We start from the raw sequence: 19,972 nt of genomic DNA, 5'->3' as shown, positions 1-19,972 counted from the left end.
CCTTCTCTATATGTCTCATAGTTGTCTAAACACCGTTTTCAGTTTCAGCTTTGTGTTTTTGCTCCTGCTGCATTGACCCTCCTCTGTCCCAGAAGGCCCTTCTCCCTCCTCTCAGATTAAATACCACGCTGCCTCCCACCCAGCTCCAGAACCAAGAGGCCCTTGAGGCCTCCCCTGATCACTCTGGCCACATTGATCTCCCCCTTCTCTGACCTTCCAGAACTCTGTCTTTAACATTCATTCCCATATAACATAGTTGTTAAGAGTGGGATTTTTGTAACTAGACTGGCTGTATTTAGATCCAGGCTCCATTGTTTACTAGCTTTGTCACTTTGGGCAAGTTATTTAAACTCTCTGTGCCTCAATTACTTCTTTATAGAATGGAAATGATAATGGTATCTACTTCATAGGGTAGTTGGGAGGATTAAATGAGTCATACATGTAAAAACTTTAGAATAGTGTTCAGCACACAGTAAAAAATCCATATGTAATGATTTCATTTGTGTACATCCTATATTATAACTAAGCTGTAAATTTCTAAAGGGCAGGAACTGCATCCAAGCACTGAGTCATTTACATGGTAGATGAAAAGAATCACACATCCATGATCTGGATCAGTTTAAGTCAGACAAGTAAAGCCAATATTTAATTGCATAATTTGTCACTGTGGCCCTTTCACTGCCTATACCAAGGTTTTTTGCTTGCCAGCAACAGAAACTGGCTCCTGCTACCTTAAGAAAAAGGAATGTACTAAAAAGATTTGAAGGGAAAGCTAAAAAACTGGACTCAGAACAGGATACGAAACTGGCAGCCCCAGAATCCAGGAGAGAGGAATGACAGTCTCTTCACCATGCTAGAATGAGAAAGTGCCTGCCCACTTACTTTTTTGGTCATCGTCTTATTTGCTCAAGGTTCCAAGACTAGGGAAAGAGTTCAGGCAATCCAGCTTGATCCATGTGCCCACTCCTTGGTCAGAGGTTTAAAAAAATGAACTTATTTCTGGTAATTTTTTGGGGGTGGGTGGGTGACGTTAATTAAGAACTAAAAAGAAGGCTTGCTCTATCTATCTGTTCTCTGGGATCTTTGACTGGCATATTATGGAAAGAAGGCAAGCTGGATAAATATTTCTGTCTGGCTGGTAAACTCTTTGCCTTTAAAGACTTTACTTCTACTTGGGTCCAAAAGGGGTATGGTATGGTCAAGTGCAAACAAAGGAATGGTTTCTGCTCACAGGTGCTGATGGGAGCTCCATGCCAGAGTCAAATAGTGCTGTTTGTAGTCTCTGCAATAGCTGGAATCCTAGAAGCCTTTGGAGAACTGTCCAGATGGTCATTGTCTGGACCTTCCACTCTAAAACCTCAAGAGAGTTTTCCTGATTCCCACTAGCCTTGTCTCTGTCCCTGGCTCTTATCTTATCCCTTGTCTCTGTCCCTGGCTCTGTCCCTGGCTCTGTCCCTGGCAACTCCAAGGTGTCCTCTCCCTGTGTGCTCTCAGGACAGAAGGGCTGGACAGAGGCACCAGTTCTCAGAGGAACTGCATATGAGGCGGGGAGATAAAGAAGGAAGGACAAAACTGGAAGGAAAAAAAGAAGAAGAAAGAAGGAGCTCTCCAGGTTTTCTGGGCCAATGTGGGTCAGCGCATCTTGTGCAGAATAATATTTGGGGGTATTTTAAAGCAACAGCTATCTTGACCCCCCCTCCAGTATCTATATACTTTTGTACATTCCCTCTGCATTTGAAGGGAAAGAATTTTTTCCCTAAAACCAAACCAAACCAAAGTGAACTCTTTAAATTATAAAAAATAATATGACCACTTTACAGATATTTCAATAGGCAGATAAAAAGGAAAAAAATCACTCCATAGTTCCATCATTTCTGCAGAGCTACACTTACTTTTATGTATTTCTTTCTCTTCCCATGTGTATTTTTCTTTCCATGAATGTTTTTCTATAATTGCAATAAGGGGGTATATATACTTGCCTATATATAAACTTATTTTGGAACAATTTTAGATTTATAGGAAAGTTGCAAAGACAGTATGTGAGTTCTTATATACCCCTCATCCAATTTCAGTTTTCTCTAATGTCACCATCTTACATCTTTCAAGACTAAGAAACTAACATTAGTACATTGTTTTTAACTAAACTCTAGACTTTATTCAGATTTTACTGGTTTTGCCAGTAATGTCCTTTTTTCTGTTCCAGGATCCAATCTAGGATAGCGCATTGCATTTAGTCGTCATGTCTCCTTAGGTTCTTTTGGTCTGTGATAGTTACTCAGTCTCTTGTTTTTCATGACTTTGATAGTTTTGAGGAGTACTGTTCAGGTATTTTGTAGAACGTCCCTCAAATTGGGTTTGCATTATGTTTTTCTCATGATTAGACTGGGGCAATGGGTTTTTGGAAATACCACGTGGCGATGTGCCCATCTCATCACAGGGGTGCATAATATCCAAACGGCACCCCTGGTGATATTAACCTTGATCACTTGGTTAAGGTAGTGTTGGCCAGCTTTGTCCATTGTACAGCTGCTATTTCTCTATTTCCATGCTTTTTTTTTTTTTAAGTTTAATTTTATTTATTTATTTATTTATTTGTGGCTGTGTTGGATCTTCGTTTCTGTGCGAGGGCTTTCTCCAGTTGTGGCAAGTGCGGGCCACTCTTCATCGCGGTGCGTGGGCCTCTCACTATCGCGGCCTCTCTTGTTGCGGAGCACAGGCTCCAGACACGCAGGCTCAGTAATTGTGGCTCATGGGCCTGGTTGCTCCGTGCCATGCTCTTTTTTTAAAAGCAAATCACTAATTCCAGTCCACCCTCATGGGGAGAGGGGATTAAGCTCCACCTCCTGGAGGGGCATAGGATTTACATATATTGTTTGGAATTCTGTCAGGAAGATTTGTCTCTTCTTCCCAATTTATTTATTTATTCAATTATTTATTTATTAGTATGGACTCATAAATATTTGACATAAACTTTTTCTCTTTTTTTTCATATAACATTGTGTTATAAGGTTTTTTTCATGTTACCATCCTGGTCTTTATAACCATCATTTTAATGATTGCATCTACTTTGGGATATTTTCCATTAACTTTGTACTCTCATAAATTACGCTTCTGTAAACATCTTTTGAAACAATGTTCTATGATTCTTTGTATTCCAGATCTGGCCTGGTGTCTGGAACACAGAAACATAGTAAATATTCAATAGATGTTTATCTGGGATGGATGGATGGATAGATGAATGAATGAATAAATGAATGAATGAATGCTGGGCTGGCAATGTAACTCAGTGGCCCTTTTTCTTTTCCCCTGTTGAACAGTCTTCTCACTCTTGGCCTATGAAGATCTCAAGTCTAAGTTAAATGTTGGGAAGAGAAGTTTGAGAACTTGCTGGATCTCAAGCTTTGGCTTCCTTGAACCACACCTAGTTTGTAATAAACAAAGAACCTCAGAACAAGTAAAGATTCTGTACTGTAAGCTATTTTTTTTTTTTTAATCTCTGGTTGGAAAACATTTGGATACTCTATCAACTTCAGCAGTCTTTCACACAGCTTTATCATTCTTCTCTCAGCTTACCTTGTAGACATAACAATTTTTAAATACCTAGGGTATTTTTAGGACATATAAATATCTTTGTATCTCCTGGTTTAGTCCCTGGCAAGGAAAAGCTGGCAGTTTAATAATAAAGTGAGTGAAGTACATTTGGAATGTTATCTACTCTAATAATGGCTGTTGGACAAAACAGAAACAGTCGCAGACAAAGCTGAGGGAGGAGAAGGGAGATGAGGACACTTTCATCACTTCAATATTTGGGAAAGTAATCACTGTAGATATTTGCTGGCAAGAAAAGAGATAAGAAAGCTAAGACGGGAGGTAATCAGAGGCAAGGTCAGAACAATCCTGCCCCATGTCCTACAATGTACTTCTGATCATTCTTGTTCCCACTGACAGGCAGAGAGGGAAAAACTATCAAGAACAGAATGTTTCCCAAGTGGTTCTCTCACTCTCCAGGAAGAGTCCTGTCTATTTGTTGAACCCAACTATTATGAATAGTTGAACCCACATAGACTCTGAGGGGGTGGGCACCCACAGAATTGTCTGTAGTAGAGTCCCCTGCGGATCCCTGATCTGGGGGAAAACAGCAGGGACACCCTAAAGACAAATTGTGCAGTGAGACTAGAGAGCCCCAGGGTCAGTTGGCTTCATATTCATCTCAGATTCGGGTGAGTTCAGGCTCTTTTGGTTGGAAGAAATCAGACCTGCTCCTGCTGGTAGTAAAAAGGTAAAGAACAGTCATTACAGAGATCCATGTGGCAAAGAGGAAAACTGGCTAAATTCATCTGACTACAGGACCCCAATATGGGTTGACCCTGTCAGGGCCTCCTTTCTACCTAAGACCTCAGCATGGGTTCTTCTGGCTTAATTTGGAAGGGCTCGTGTGGGGTCCTTGGGGATATCATTGGGATTTTGCAGAGGGAACACTAATGAGCTTAGGGTGATTAAAGAGGACAGGAAAGACCACTGCTGTAGCAAAGGCAATCCTTGTCAGGAAGACCCTTGAAGGGTCATTTCATCTGTCCACTTGCCTCCACACAGAACAGGCAATTCCTTACATTCATTCATTCACTCCATTCATTTACTTGTTTGTTTGTTCTATTTGGGAAAATACTAAATAACAAGATTGTGTGAGAAGTGCTCTAACAGGAGGTTTAGAGAGAGTGCCAAGGGCTCACAGTGGGTGGGTATCATAGAATGCAGGCAGGGAACGCTGTGATATAGCTGAGTTAGTTCTTTAAAGGAGGAAAGATCAAGGTGTATTTAGGAAACTGCTAGTAGTTCAGGGAATGGCAGGAGATCAGGCCATGAAGCTAAAGTGTGGTCATGTATTGAAGGTCCTTTACGTGCCAGGAGAAGAAACCAAACTTTATCTTATGGGGAGAGAAATACTGGTGAGTCTTAGGCAGGGGAGTATGACTCCACAGTAATGCTTTCTGTCCTTCCCACTGCCCCAATCTCCTTATTCCCACTATGGAGGGCAACTTGGCAACATTTATCAAAATTACAAATGCACGAATCTTTTGTGCCAGCTATTCCACTTTGGATAATTTATCCTACGGATATGCTTGCACCCATGTGAAATGCCATATGACCAGGTTTTTCACTGTAGCGTTGTTTGTATTAGTAAAAGATTGGAAACAACTTAAATGTCCCTCAATAGGTAAATGGTTGAATCAATTATAACCTATCCATATAATGGAAAATGTGCAGCTATAAAAAAGAATATAGAAACTCTTCATGTAGTGATATAGAAAATTCTCTAAGATATTATACTGTTAGGGAGAAAAAAAGCAAGAGACAGAAATGTGTATACAGTATGCTAGTTTTTAAAGAAGTGTGAAGAATAGGAGATTTTATATATATATATATATATTTTGCTTGTATTTGCATAAAGAAACTCTGTAAGGATAAAAAGAAAAGTCATGAGTGGCTACCGAAGGGGGTGAGGCAGAAACAGGGCACATGGCTACAGAAATGGGAGGGACTTTTCATTGTATATCTTTCTATGGGTTTTAAGTATGTGAATGTATCAGAAAACTACATTTAAATATTATTAAATAACGAAGAAAGAGAGGGAGAGGGAGGGAGAGAAAGAGAGAGAAAGGGGACGCTCTGTTTTTCCCTTTACCTCTGCAGGCCTCATTCTTGCTTTTCACCTTGTCAGGACTTTCTTTTCGTTAGCTCTGTGGCTGAGGGCTTCCAGTGGTTAAGAGAGACATATACAACTCTTCTTTTAGACCTCTGTGTAGACAGACCCATTGTTGGCATCTAGGTTGAATTTCTTTCTTCAGTTCTAAGTAGAAAAAGGCTGGGAAGTGAGGGGCAGAGGAGAGAGAGGTGCCTTTTACTGCTCTGTTTTCCCTTTACCGCTGCTAGTGCTGTTTTGTGCTTGCTGTGGGAACAGGAGCTTGAAGGCGAAGCCAGGAGTCTGGCTGTTCCTGCAGTGGGACAGTGGGAAAATAAAACCATTTGGGAACTACAGGCATCACTGTTTAAAGGGAAAACAGGTGAGAAATTGCAGGAGTTGTGAGAGAAAAGGACAGGACTTTCCTAGGGCTTGTTGCCTAATGGTTACAGGGCATCTGTGCTGTGCTGTGTTTCAGGCTTGAGTCTTACTGGTCTGCTGTAGCCTCTTGGAGGGCTGGTCACTAAAACTCCCACCTACATCCTAAGAACCTTCTGACCACGCAAGGTTTCTTTTAACACAGGAACTCTCACCTCGCTGGTCTGGTATTAAGTGTACATCCAAAACCAGAGCACAGCTCTCTGCTTTCTGTTCCTCCCCCAGAAGCAGTCCACAGAATTGAGGGAGGCAAGGGTATATGCAAAGCACATCCTCGTGTTCTCCATGCTCCTAGAATACTAGTGCTAGGTAGATTCTCTTTCCTTTTTATCACATTCATCTTTGATCCCAAGAACGTCAAGCTCATAATTGGAATGCTTGGACCATCTGGAAGCTGCTTCACTAAAGCTTTAAAAGCAAACAGTTTGATACCCTGGAGATCAGAAATGGGAGAGGACTATAGTTGATCAGGTAGAAGAGCCAGCAGGATATGGTGGTGGGCATATTGATCCCCTTCTCCCATCCTCTAAGCCAAACGTTCAAAGGAAAAAGGAAGTAGGGTTGGGCCTCACTTTAACCAGGATGCTATAAAAATTATGCCTACTCTTTACACCATTAGAGGGTATAGTAAATCTACAAACATTTGGGGCCACAGAAAATGATGAATAACAAAGTCAATGCCAGAAAGGATGAGCGTCCAGCTCACAGTTCCCCTTTCTTTGTGGTGTACCCCCAATCCTCAGTAGGGAGGCCCCAACACAGCCATAACTCTACTATCTGGCCTGCCTCGCTGGCAGCAGACTCAAGAGGACGGCAAATCCTGCAGCTGAGGTTCCAGAGCTGCCCTGGTCTCTGCCCTTCCTGAAACTTAGTTGTTAATTTTCGTTGGATTCTGTAATGTATCCCAGCATCTTTCTAATATCTTGCCCCACTCCCCCACCCCCAGCCTTTTGCTCCCTGCTTAAAAATGTCAGAGTCAGAACAAAACATCTGGTATTTATCTTGTTTTTAGAGGTTTGGGGCTAATGAGGTGACAGTGACAATGCTATGTCACACCCTCGTCCAAACGAACATAATTTCTCTCCTGAACTATTGCAGCCAACTCCTTAGGATATCTATCGCTTCTACTCTTGTTTTACTCTATTTTCTGCAAAGCGGATGCTGACATTTTAACCAGATCAGTCACTCCTCTGATTAAAACTCTTCAATGGCTTTCCAATGTTCTCAGAATAAAATCTAAAATCTTTGGTCCCCCATGTTCTTACAATACAATCTGAAATTCTTAGTTAAGTCCTTCTTGCAGTTCCTTGCCCAAACTCCTTCTGTCTTAGGACCATCAGTATATGCTAGTCCCAGTCTGGAGCCCTTTTCTCCCTACTCTGAGCCTCATTTTTGGGGTCTTGGTGGAAGTATCACCTTCTCAGGGGCCTTAATTCTCTCCAATCTAAATTAGGTATCCTTGTTATTTATTTTTTTAACTGCATTGACTCTTTTCCTTCATAGCTATTACAGCTTGTAATTACATATTCATTTTAGTAACTTTGGGCAATGTCTGTCTCCCCCGCAAGACCCTGAGTGCCTTAAGGGGCAGGGACTGTCTCTGTTTTGCTCCATGCGATAGCCCCAGAGCCTAGCACAGAAACCAGCATACAGTAGGTACCCAAATATTAGATGGATGATTAAATAGGAAGAGACTGGCGTGGCTGGAGATGGTTGAGATCTAAGATAAGAAGCTGAATTTGTGTGCTAGTGGTAGAAAAGGAATGAGATACATTTACTTTAAAGAGAAAAATCAACATGACTTGATGACAGTGGGTGGGGAAGGAGATAATGCTTTCCCAGCCAAAAGTGCCAGCTGACTCAGAGAGGAAGAAACTAAAATTTCAAACCGGGGTGACTAATGGTTAGGTTTGGGGAAATATGATACTTATATTGGTTTTAGACATACTGGTTGGAGCTGAGCAAGGGACATCGAAGGAGGAAGTGTTCAGAAAGTTGCAGGGTAGAGCTGGAGCTCCAGCGGGCCAGGAGCATAAAAGAGAAACTCAGAGCTGGTTGTTCACAGAAGTGGGAACTGAAACATCTAAGACAATTCATATGTTGCGGAGAGGAAGATTTACCCTGCTTTAAGCGACAGCTACACCAAGGGGACAGGTAGGGGGCACACCCCGTGCACTGGAAAGTGCCACAAAGTGCTTCATACACGAAGACATAGAAATCTAGAGAGGTGAAGTGATCTGCTCAAGGTCACACAGCAAGTCAGTGACAAAGCATTCCAATCCATTTTTCCTGACTTGTAAGGTCCAGTTTTCTTTGCATTAATACACAGAAACTTCCTGAATTTTCAGACATGCCTGCTTTATAGTAGACACCCCATACCAGTTCCTGATAGTCAAGGCAGGCAAATAAAAGGCAGAATTTCATTTCCTTAGTTTATTAACGATGACAATGAACTGTTAGGCTGTGTATGAATTATAACAGGTAGAAACCTAGTTCGGAACACGAGTTGTACACACCCAAGAACATCTCCATTTAGACTCTTGCTCCTTTTATGTTAATTCAACAGAAGCTCTAAAGCTTTGGCAGAGAAAGTCAGTAACAGCCTCATTTAAGTGGAAAATATTTGCCTTCCACTGTTCTGCTATGTCTTAAATCTGTCTCCACCTTGTAAGCAAACTTCTTTTTCCCTTTATTTATAGAAAAAAACACTTCTTCCTTCCCATTTCATTCAGAAGGAACTCTCTTCAGTGCATTCAAAGCTTCTCCCCACAACAGCAGGGATTTTCAGATACTGATAAGTTGCAAAGTGCTTTCAAAAAATCCCATCCTCTCTCCTCTCTCCCCCTACTCTCAAATAAATAAATAAATGGGTATTTGGACAGTGATGACAGCACAGTGTCAGGGTCACTAAAACAGATATGCAACCTAAAGGGATGAGGTGAGAGAGGTGGTGAAAAACCAGGAGGGTGAGACTGTTGAGCTCAGCTTCAGAAACAATGTCAGCATCTTCCATCCTTTGATCCTATGCTATATGAAACGCACACGACAATAATGAGAGTATATCTCTCCTCCAGTGTAGTGACTTGGAGTAAGGAGCTAGATTTGTAATTTAAACCAAAAGTGGAAGTAGAGCTCACCATCTTCACAAAGCCCTTAGTCTGAATCTGAGGCCTAATCCTCAGTGAGACTTGAGTTTCATAGGGTCATTCCCAAAGCTCCTTGAAGGACAAGGGAGCTTCTAGTCTGCCCTTCAAAACTGGGCTGAGCTGGAGGCCTTGGCCTTCACAGCCCCTCCGCCCCACCCGTGAACTGAAGGGAGAACAGCCTGAAGTAGCCTTCAGATCCCAAGTTTGAAGCAGAGGGACCAACACCAGAGGTCAATTCCTCCCTGCTCCCTCTTGTCCTGGTGGAGCCTCAGCTCTGGCTGTTACTTTACTGCCCCTTCGACTTCCTGTGAGACTCCTGGTTGCCTCCAACTCAGGCACTCATCAGCTTCCACCAACCATGTGCAACTTTCTGTTCAGCTTCCTGGGGCAGCGCCCACAGCAAGTTTTTCCTACGAGCAACCAACTATGGAAAGACAGGTACCCAGGAAGAAGTCAGTCCCAAAACAAAAATGCTCTGGGCTTTAGTTCACAGAGCTGCCAGCCCTCAGAGCAGTGATCCTGACCAGTGTTTTACATACAGGTCAGGAAGTACAGCAACTTAAAGAATATGACAAACATATACTCGGTCCCAGCAAAAACTTTTCCCATCAAAACACACATTAAAAAAGGGTGTGTGTGTGTGTGTGTGTGTGTGTGTGTGTTAAAGTTAGTAATAAGAAAAGGATGAGTGAACATATGAATATCACCAGGCTAAAGAGTTAAGTGCATAATTGGCACAAAGGCTCTTGTTATCCCAAGAACACGGGAACGTTCACGCTCACATCCACAAACTGTCAAGTTGTCTGACACCACTAATAGCAGGAAGCTTTTTCCTCAACTTTGACAAAAGAAACTAAGGCAAGAGATCAGCCACCAGGGAGGGTCCCAGCTGTGCTTCAGGAGCAGAGGGAGAGCATGGAGTTGGGCCAGGCTTCTACTCAGAACCACACTGACAACCTAACAGAGGACACAGTGGCAAGAGACCCACTGATAAAATGGTGGATGGGGCTTCTGTCCTCAATTTAGGATGGCATCAGGGACTTGCCTGAGCTTGAAAGATCAAAACTGCACCAGAGCTATGTTGACTAAAAGGGACCTGATCACCTAAGAGGAGGCCAACAGCCCCTCTGACTGAATAAATGCTCCTTAAATAACAGAGTTGTAGCGTTACTTATGCTAGAAATGGGCCTGGTCTAAGTATCAGTTCTGTTCTTTGTGTCAAGTCCCCCAGGGTAGATAAAGAAAGTCAGCCTGTGACATCATCTATGCCTAGAATATTTCAAACAAGGAAGTCATGACTGCTTCCTTGAGGTCTCTGAAAATTCTAAGGTAGCAATAACGCTGTTTTTATGGCCTCAAAAACACCTAAATAAGAATGCCCACGATGTAGTCCCATTCTCTGCTGCTTCTCCTCAGGGCACAGTCTGACCCTATTCCAGGACTGGGAGAGAGAAAACTCCATCATCCTGTTTCAGCAGCAAAGGAGAAGTGAGTTCGCTGAGAAAGGCCTGGCTCAGAAGCTCCAGAATTACAACAAAATAAAACTGGAAATGATACTTGAGATGCAGCTGAAACCAGATCTGGTCCAAGTGGAGAAGGCCATGGATGTCGGAAGAATTGGGTCTCCCTGTCCATTCCCCTGACAGAGGCACTAGAAGCTTCACTTAGGGACCCATGTGTCAGTTTTGATGGAAATACTTGGTACCTATAAATTGTCACAACAGACTGGACCCCACCAACCTAAATAAGGTTGACTGTACATGGACATTAGACAGGTCGTAAAAATTAATAATGATGACAATAATTAAAAAAAAAAAACCAAGTGGGTAAAGTCCTTAAAAAGGTGGCTCAGTTCTGCACTATGTGTGACCCTAGCCCCTAGAAAGAGTGCTTTACGTGCTTTCTTCAGGTGGTCTCCAGGACGGCGGCCTCCAGGGCCAAGGCCTCGGTGGGTTCCTCCTCATAGTCTGACATGTAGGACTCCAGGCTCTGCTTGGCCAGCAACTCTCGCCGGGCCTGCAGCCGCTCACAGCGGGGACAGCTTCCAGACTTGAAACAAGCTTTATGGTAACATGCTTTACACTCTATTCAAGTTGGGAAGGGGAGAGAGAAAAGAACAATTTGTATTATCTCGAACTGGAAGCAAGTCGCTGCCGTAACCCTTCTCACACCACGACTTGGTGCACCTGTGGGGAAACACAGGGAGCTGCTGAACCAAACCAAACTCTTACTAATAGGGGTGGCTGATGGGAAATACACGAGCCTCGTGTTCTGTCTTGTTTGCCCACCCCACACCGGGCACCAGCCCTCACCTTCACAGGTCCGGCACTTATGGAGCTCAAAGGGAAAGATGATGTCATCCGCATTCTGACAGAACTCACAGATGAAGCCCTTGGCTTGGCAGAGCTGGAGAGGAAAGACACAGGCAGCAAAATGAGGCAAAGCACACCACAGGAACTGGCCAAGAGGGTGAACACAAGCGAGGGGAGGAGCAAAATATAAATAAGTCTTGAGGGACTCTAAGGTGTTCTCCCACCTTCAGGAAAGAGACCCAGGCTGGACTTAGCATGATGGCCAAACTGGGGCCAGGGTTGGGCAGTGTTGCCAGGCAGTGTTAGACAAAGCTTTAAGGTGAAGACAAGAGAGGCATGAGTTTGAGAAACTCCAGCCATGAGAGTGGTTCTCAAAGAAGAGATGAAAAGAAGGAAGGAACGATGCCACAAAGGGCTTCCTAAAGTCAAAATTCCAGCCTGGGTAATGATTTTATTTTGAAATAGGAAACACAACCAATTAAGGTAAAATGTAAAGGCAAGGCCAGTTCTCCAAAATAACACCCAGCCTCGAGTCAGGTTACAGTGAAGTCTTTCCAATGCCCCCTGCTACACGGGACTTCTACATATGCCCCATTTTAAGCTCTAATTCTGGGACTGTTACAGGAACACAAACTGGACATATTCTAAGACGGGAAATTCTAAATATGGAATTTATGAATTTCTGGTATGTTGGATACATCAAGAACAATGATAACTTGCATCTACAGAATACTTAGGTTTACACAATGCTTTCATGTAAATTATTTCATCAATCCTCAAAAATACTGAGAGGAAAGGACAGTGGGTATTAATCATTATCTTCATTTTAGAGACAAGAAAATTGAGGCTTACCTCGGAGAGGGCAAAGTATTTCCTTTGATCACAGTGATTGAAAATGATAAAGCCAAGACCCAGTCCCTCTCCAGAATCTAATCCAGGGTCCTCCTCTCACATCATGACAATTCTTTAGTGAAGGCCTGCTTAGTCCTGCCCGTTTCCCAGGAGAAATGCCAGCACCAAATCCTCTTCTAATTCTAGGTTCCTTAGAGCTGGATGATTTAGCTGTTCACCAACCCAGGGAAGAGCAATCCTGTCCAGTTTTTCTCACAGTGTTGACAAGCCAATTCAACTTCCTGGAACTAAATGGCAAGAACCCTGGATGCACGCTACTCTCGGTATCCCTAAGCAAGGGCCCAGCCACATGCTAAAGTGAGTTTCTTACCATGCATCGCTCTACATGGGCAGCCCCCGCCTTGGTGAGGTCAGCGAGCCGGGGCCCCAGCTCTCCCTTCCTGGCTGCAGTCAGGTCATTCAGCGAGTACAGGTGGAGATCCTCTGTCAGGTGGCCTGGAACTGTGTCAAAGGAGTCCAGAAGCCTGCAGGAAATGAGGGGAAGTGGGTGGGAGCGGAGAACGTACACTTTGTGTGGCACATCAGAGTAGAAGGATTTCTATCCAGAAGCAGGATAGGGAAGAAAAGCATCCTAGGCAGAGTAATGAGGGTGGGTAACATTCAGCCAGCCCAGGCCACCTCAATCCTCCACACCACCAGGTGTCTGGAGGGCAGAAGTGACTTTTAGGCCCTTCTGCAGTGATGCATGTCAGCTTGCAAGGAGTGGTGGGCCTGCCCTGGGTAGAATAACCATATCTCCCCTTCCAGAGAGAGGGACACAGACAGAGTTACTGCTGTAGGCTTCTCATTTACCATTTCTGGAATTTTCTGCAAGATCCCCCTACTCTCCTGCTTCACATAACAAGGGCCAACTGCTGGGACATGTTTCTTTCAGAGACATTAGCTCAGCCAGAGGCCTCTGGCCTCCACACAAGACTTACTCTTTGGCCAGTCGGCATGTCTTGAACATGTTCTTCATGTGACACAGCTGGACCCGCAGCAGCTGAAGAGAACGGCATTGTGGTGGTAGGTGGGGAGTCAGAGGGGTGTAAAGAGGAGAGAAACCACCGTTAGAAAGGCCAGTGCCTTTAAACCCTGCGCGTCTGGAGGCTTTGCACGAGGCAGCCAGAGCCAGACTGTTCTCTATACCCGTAACTCAACAACTCGCTTCAAAGGCACCCCCAGTCAGGGAAGGGCCCTCTGCTAGGTCAGTCTTCCCAAATCACATACATAGCTGGGAGCTGCTGAGAAATCCAGAATCTGAACTTCCGACCCGACACCCTATTCTCCGTTCAGTAATATTTTCAGGGAAGGGAGAAATCCTGCTTTTGCCATTAAGTGTTATCTATAGCTTTCAAGCTGCCTTGCCAGGTTCGAGACTCTAACTAGACAGATACCTCGAAAATGGCATGAGAAAGTACGCAGAGAAAGTGAGAATGATGAGATGGTTACAGCTCCACCCCAGCGACAAAGAGGAGTGTGGTGATCTTGGCAAACCTCTATGAACGGAGGGTAATCTGTGACGTGACCTTTTCAAGGGTCGTACCCGGACTTGATTGAGCAGCTTGACCTTCCTATAGAGGGCACTGTTGATGTCCTGCACATTGAAGAGAGGATCGTTCCAGATCTTAATGAGCAGGTCCTTGGAGAAATTGCTGACGTAGTACTTGCTGAAGTCCCACTTGCGCAGAACTCGGCTGGGGATAACCATCTGGGCATTCTCGTGGCAGCACTGACAGAAGTACTTGCCCAAGTACTCGCAGTACCGCAGCCGCTTGATGTAATCTGAAAAAACCGGAAAGTCAAAAGGTCAGAGGTGGCTTTCCCATCTATAAGCTGGTGAGGCAGCCCTGCTGCTCCTTTTGAAAGAGGAGGAAGGGATGGCCAGTGGGCTCCGGCCACCTCTGTTTGAGCTCCCAAAGCTGCCAGAAACCCACATAGTGGGGCCTGTGGTTTCCGTGTCCCAGCCTGGAGGCCGCTGAGGAAACAAGTGCTGCCAGAGTTGGTAAGATCCAGCCTCCAGGAACCTGGCTGAGAGTACACAATGTTCTCCAGTACACAATCCTGGTAATGGGCTCCTAGAAATCATTTCCCTCTGATTACCAGTACTGTTGCCTAGTACCACCCCTTTCCGTCCTCCAGGCCTCTTCTTTCCCTTTTCCCAATTCTGCTCTATCACCTCCTCTTACTACTTCTCTGACCAGCTCCCTCGCCCAGGTGTATGACAGGGTAAAGCCCTTGGAGGCTGCGGGGGGTCAGAGAAGACGCTCACCAGGGTCACTCCGGATGCCACATCCTGCACAGCGGTAATTCTGCTTGGCCACAGCGATTTTCCTCCTGAGGAAACGGGAAGGAGAGGGGATTGGCAGATACCAGCTGCATGAGGTCTCTGAGATGTAAAGGATGGGGATACAAATATAGGGTTCCCATAAGGATGGGAAGACAGGGGAATTCACCTATTTTTTTAGAATTGGACAAAATGAGCCTATTGGGAGAACCAATTTAAACCAAGGATTGTAAGGTTAGAATTTAGGTCTAGGCAGTGACTCTCCCCAGTAATGAACCACACTTTCTGTTCAAACGTAAGAGATGAGAAATAGTAAAGAGGAGAGAACAAAAGGAAAGAAGAGCATCCATCCATCTTGAGGAAAAAAAACAAGAAGTTCATAAAACTACTGGGAGGAAGGCAACAGGTTGGGAGGCCAGTGATAAAAGACCTCATTTCTGGGGCTTCCCTGGTGGCGCAGTGGTTGGGAATCTGCCTGCCAATGCAGGGGACACGGGTTCGAGCCCTGGTCTGGGAAGATCCCACATGCCGCAGAGCAGCTGAGCCCATGAGCCACAATTACTGAGCCTGCGCGTCTGGAGCCCATGCTCCGCGACAAGAGAGGCCGCGATAGTGAGAGGCCCGCGCACCGTGATGAAGAGTAGCCCCCACTTGCCACAACTAGAGAAAGCCCTCGCACAGAAATGAAGACCCAACACAGCCATAAATAAATAAATTAAAAAAAAAAAAAAAAAGGACCTCATTTCTGGTTAGCTCTGGGAAGGAATGGGAGGACTAAGAGTAAAACTCGCAGACAAGGGACTTCCCTGGTGGTCCAGTGGGTAAGACTCTGTGCTCCCAATGCAGGGGGCCCGGGTTCGATCCCTGGTCGGGGAACTAGATCCCACATGCATGCCACAACTAAGAGTATGCATACTGAAACTAAGACCTGGCGCAGCCTAAATAAATAAATATTTTTTAAAAAAAAAACAACTCGCAGACAAGTAGATAACCCTCTCCCTCTGCCTTTTAGAATTGTATGGGAGGTACAGCTGCAAGTAGGGACAATAGGGTAAAGAGAAGGCTCTGACAATCCAGAGAGAATGTATCTGTTTGCCAAAGGGCACGGCCACTGACTACTCACGTTGGGGCTGGATGAACATTAAAAATTATCTGAGGCCGGGGTGGGGCCCACTCCAGGTTGCCTCGAACACGAATACGTAGCTTGTAGATGTCAGCATGCTGCCCGTCATCTGGTGAGATGGGCAGTGAGTCAGGGATGGGCAGGAGCTGCAGGAGAAAAGCAAAGGGTAATCCACCAGGGACAATCTGGGGGAATACATATGCTTGACCCTTCTGGCCATGGCAGAAGCATAATTAATGAAAGCCATTTCAGGAACACCATAAGCAAGGGCTTCAGGGAAACTTGGCCCTCGAGATAAATGATAAGGCACCAGGCTACTAGAAGTGAGGGCCTTGGGTTCCAAGAATCAAAAGGAACAGAAACAGCATCCCAGTGTGGTGGCACTCCTTGATAATGCTGTCCCTGAACCCAGCCCTGGACCCTTGGTGTGCCAGGGTGCTTCATGCCTTATTCAACTGCAGAGCAAAGAACCTGAATAGTTCACTTTTCCAGTGTCTCAAGGCGGTCACAACACAGGAGTGCTGCCCCCGGGTCTAGTGAGCAGTCATATGGAATAAGGACAGTGAAGGAGCCGTTTGTTATCTCCTATCCTGACGATGGCTAGGGAAAACCTAGGCAAGCGTGCACGCATTCCTTCATTTATCCATGCCACACATTTGTAATGAATGGCTTCTAAAAGTAAGGAAGGAAACACGGAGGCTCATGCTAAACTGGAGACGTGTAATAAAGGAGAACAATATCAGAAAGGCTCACAGCCTCCTGGGGCTGGACGCTGGGTGGAGAAAAAGACTTGAAGAATCTACCTTCTGAGGGGCGTCGTGCTCTGGAACGAGCCACTCTAGCTCTGAGGCGGCTGGGAGCTGCATCCCCTCAAACTGCTTCAGGAGCCCCATGGCCACTGCCTCAGCAGACGTGGAGTGTAGGAAGCAGTGAGAGCTGAAATAGAGAGTCAAGGAAGACTGAGCATGGAGAAAAGACAGGAGGATGGGAGCCCTAACTTCAGGACTCGATACCATACACAGTGATTTATGGACTGAGAGAACACTCACAGCAGCCCCAGTCCACTCAGCTTCCTTTCTCATCATGCTCAGACATGTGAGTATAGAGCAAAATACACAGGCTCACACATAGTTCTAAGACTTAGGCTCAAATCCCACTTACTAGCATTCATGGCACTGCTGGTTAAGAATTCTTTCAAATCTGGTACAATCAGAGTTCGCAGAGAAGCAACAATCCACACTGCGAGCTTTGCCTCCACCAGAGCCTAGCCTGTTTGATCCCATGATCTTCTGCTCTCTTCCCTGGACTCACCACCATCAGGCAGGCCTGTCACATTAACCTTGCCTCTTTGTGAAATTCAGATGGCTTCATCCCATGGCCTTCCCATTCATATCCCAAGACCTGGGTTTGTTTCTCCACATATCCCGAAGTTTTATTAAAAAAAAAAAAAAAAGTACTTACAAGGACTGGGAGGAAACAAATGATTTGTTGTTTGAGGGTGTGCTCCTTCTGATGTCAGCATCTAAATGCAAACAAGAGTTAAGGGGAGCAGGAAATGGAAAGGGAGGAGGTAAGGGATAATAATGGAAAGCAGTCCAAGCTATTGCCAGCTAAGCACTGAGGGCAGCAGCTAGGTGCTACATTCTATGCAGGATAAGGAGCAGAGTCCAGGTGAAGCTTTACATACAATTTATAGTTTGGCTCTGTTCAAGTCACAACAGACTGAATTGGTGACATTATGCATAGCATTGAGAAGGTCAAAGTGGCTACAAATCCAGGTGGAAACACAAATTCACATTTAGTGCAAAGCAGTGAAGGAGAAAACGAAGCATCCTAAGGCAAACAGGGACACACTCTCTACCAAGCAGCAACAAATTACTACAATTTCTCTCATTCTCTAAATCTCAAGTGCTCTTAAATGATAAACTCTCAGAGTCAAGAACTCTATCTAGCTCTTTTTTTTATACCAGAATCAGTACCTAACACAGAATTTAGGTCATAGAGGTTACTCATTAAATGTATGTGGAATTGAAACTTTGCTTCTAACATCTGACCACTATTGCTATTACCCACTGAATGTGAGAAGTCTTCCATGTCCTTAACAAAGTTTCACGGAAAGACTCCCTTCCTGTCTGGTGGCACAGGGGAAAAAAAGAACTTCTCTATGGTTTGGCAACTCCCTGGAGATGCCTGGTAAACAACAAATTTTCATGGAGCTATTCAACATGATCTTTACTAAAGAACTCTCAAACATAATTATAGGAAACTATGGCAGACTTTCCAAAAGTCTATTTCCAAGAAAGAATTTTGAAAAGGATTTCTAATAATGATATGCCTGAATCTCTAGAGACCTCACCTACCCAAATATTTTTAATGGGGAGAATGTGAAACATGGCAGTCATGTTCAAGAAAGGCAGATACTGCCTATTCAAGTCATGAAAACAAGACTGTTCTGATAAGTCTCATCCCTCACTTCCTTTGATGCCTAGTGAAAAGACCTTTTCCTAATTAAACCTACACAATGATCAATCTACTGCATTTAAGCCCCTCAATAGAGTGCTAAGCTTACATGACATCACTCTGCACTTGGCCATGAGTAGCTCAATTGTTCTTCATGTTTCCTCTGTATACATATACGTTTGTGTGTACCACTAGATTATAATATCTCGGTGTGAGGAAATGAGATCGTGTCTAATTCTTCTGTTTGGCCCTGAAATACTTAACACAGTGCTCTGTATAACAGCATATTCTCAAATAATATTCCTGAAAAATCAATGTCTTCAAAGCTATAAACACAAGTAAGAGAAAAGAACTGAAATCTCTCAGTTTTCATATGCTCTCTAAGCATAGAAAAACTTAAGATAGCAGCAAAATCTTTGACTAGCAAATAACAAATCCGATTTTATTTAACAAAGAAGTTCATGTATATCATATACTCTGTCTGAATTTGCGCCACTCAAATCCAGTTCCCAATACACTGCTAGTTCTGTATTCTATTCTAAATAGTGCTAGAAGAGAAAAAAATACTCTAGGCAACAGTAGACCTTCATAGACCATTGGGTTTGCAACGTTGATTTGAGTAACACTAAATTGCCTTGGATCATACCTAAGTCTTGCCTTGTCCTTAAAATCCTCAAAGAGCTTTTTGTACATAATAGGTTTCCAAAAAATACTTCCTAAATAAAAAATTGGCTGAAAGCAAAAAGCAAATTTCAGCCTGTTTAGGAGTGATAGAAAAGGAAAAACGAGACAAAAATCTTAGACAGATATCTTGAATAAAGAGCTAACCGACATGGTTACTTGAGGGCCAGGCTACTAAAGAAAACATGGCACGCCAGAGAGGAGAGGCGGTTGACAATTCATGGTTGCTGAAAACCGCTGTCTTCATAAAAACTATTCAGCAGTTCTTCAGCCTCATAGAGAGGAAGTCTTCTTTTCTTTGAGAGAAAAAATAACACTCTCTCCTCTTTGGAAAATAAAGTCAAGTCATACTTTATCATGTTTCTTCTTTTTTACCAGAGATGCAGCGACGTCCTAGCTAATCATGAATATTTCCAAGAGTGCAGAAGACTACACGGGTTTGGAAGCGAGGATCTTACCCCAAGAGTGGAGAGGGAGAGGCAGCGCCTGATATCAAAAGGGACATGACAGCTGTCACTGGTCAGTACCATGAAGGCCTTGTGGGTACTAGGCCTCTCTGTTGCATACTGCTCACTCTCTAGTCAGTACAAGCAGATGATTAGGTTAATGTGGTTGGAACACTAGTTGAGGATCTGGATAAAAGTAGACCAGGGTCTAGGATAATTAAGGAGTAAAGAGACAGAAGAAAGCTACTCAACTGAATGGATTAAATGTACCCCAAATGAGAGCACTTGAGAAAGAAGTCTGAGAAGCACTCCTTCCAAATGGAAGTTAACATAATTATGAAACTTTTTATCAATTCTTTAACAAGAACTGACTTCAAATGCTTCTGATGCTTTAGATAGGATAAGGCTATTACTTCTGACTGGTAAAAGTTCAAAAATATAAAGACAAACAACAACAACAACAAAAATAATGACAGGTTATAAGAAGAATTTTTGCATGTCCAGACAC

At 44.0% G+C, this 19,972-nt stretch overlaps 1 protein-coding gene across 12 annotated transcripts in view; it reads right to left on the bottom strand.

The window, feature by feature from the left end:
* Window positions 1-8,536: 8,536 nt before the first annotated feature.
* Window positions 8,537-19,972, bottom strand: part of RUBCN (rubicon autophagy regulator) — a 63,900-nt gene continuing 52,464 nt past the window's right edge. For all 12 annotated transcript variants that reach the window (XM_082392277.1, XM_082392283.1, XM_082392282.1 and 9 more), the window contains 9 exons: window positions 17,339-17,399; window positions 16,681-16,813; window positions 15,878-16,023; window positions 14,740-14,804; window positions 14,014-14,252; window positions 13,409-13,470; window positions 12,799-12,952; window positions 11,577-11,670; window positions 8,537-11,348 (listed from right to left, as the gene is read on the bottom strand). In XM_082392277.1, the coding sequence (XP_082248403.1) occupies window positions 11,170-11,348; window positions 11,577-11,670; window positions 12,799-12,952; window positions 13,409-13,470; window positions 14,014-14,252; window positions 14,740-14,804; window positions 15,878-16,023; window positions 16,681-16,813; window positions 17,339-17,399 (1,133 nt within the window). In that variant the 3' untranslated portion in view covers window positions 8,537-11,169. The remainder of the gene's footprint in view (window positions 11,349-11,576; window positions 11,671-12,798; window positions 12,953-13,408; window positions 13,471-14,013; window positions 14,253-14,739; window positions 14,805-15,877; window positions 16,024-16,680; window positions 16,814-17,338; window positions 17,400-19,972) is intronic.

Source organism: Balaenoptera borealis, assembly GCF_965194805.1.
Source record: "Balaenoptera borealis genome assembly, chromosome: 5".
NCBI lineage: Eukaryota > Metazoa > Chordata > Mammalia > Artiodactyla > Balaenopteridae > Balaenoptera > Balaenoptera borealis.
The sequence above is the reverse complement of the archived record's forward strand: the minus strand, read 5'-3'. Positions and strand labels throughout refer to the sequence as shown.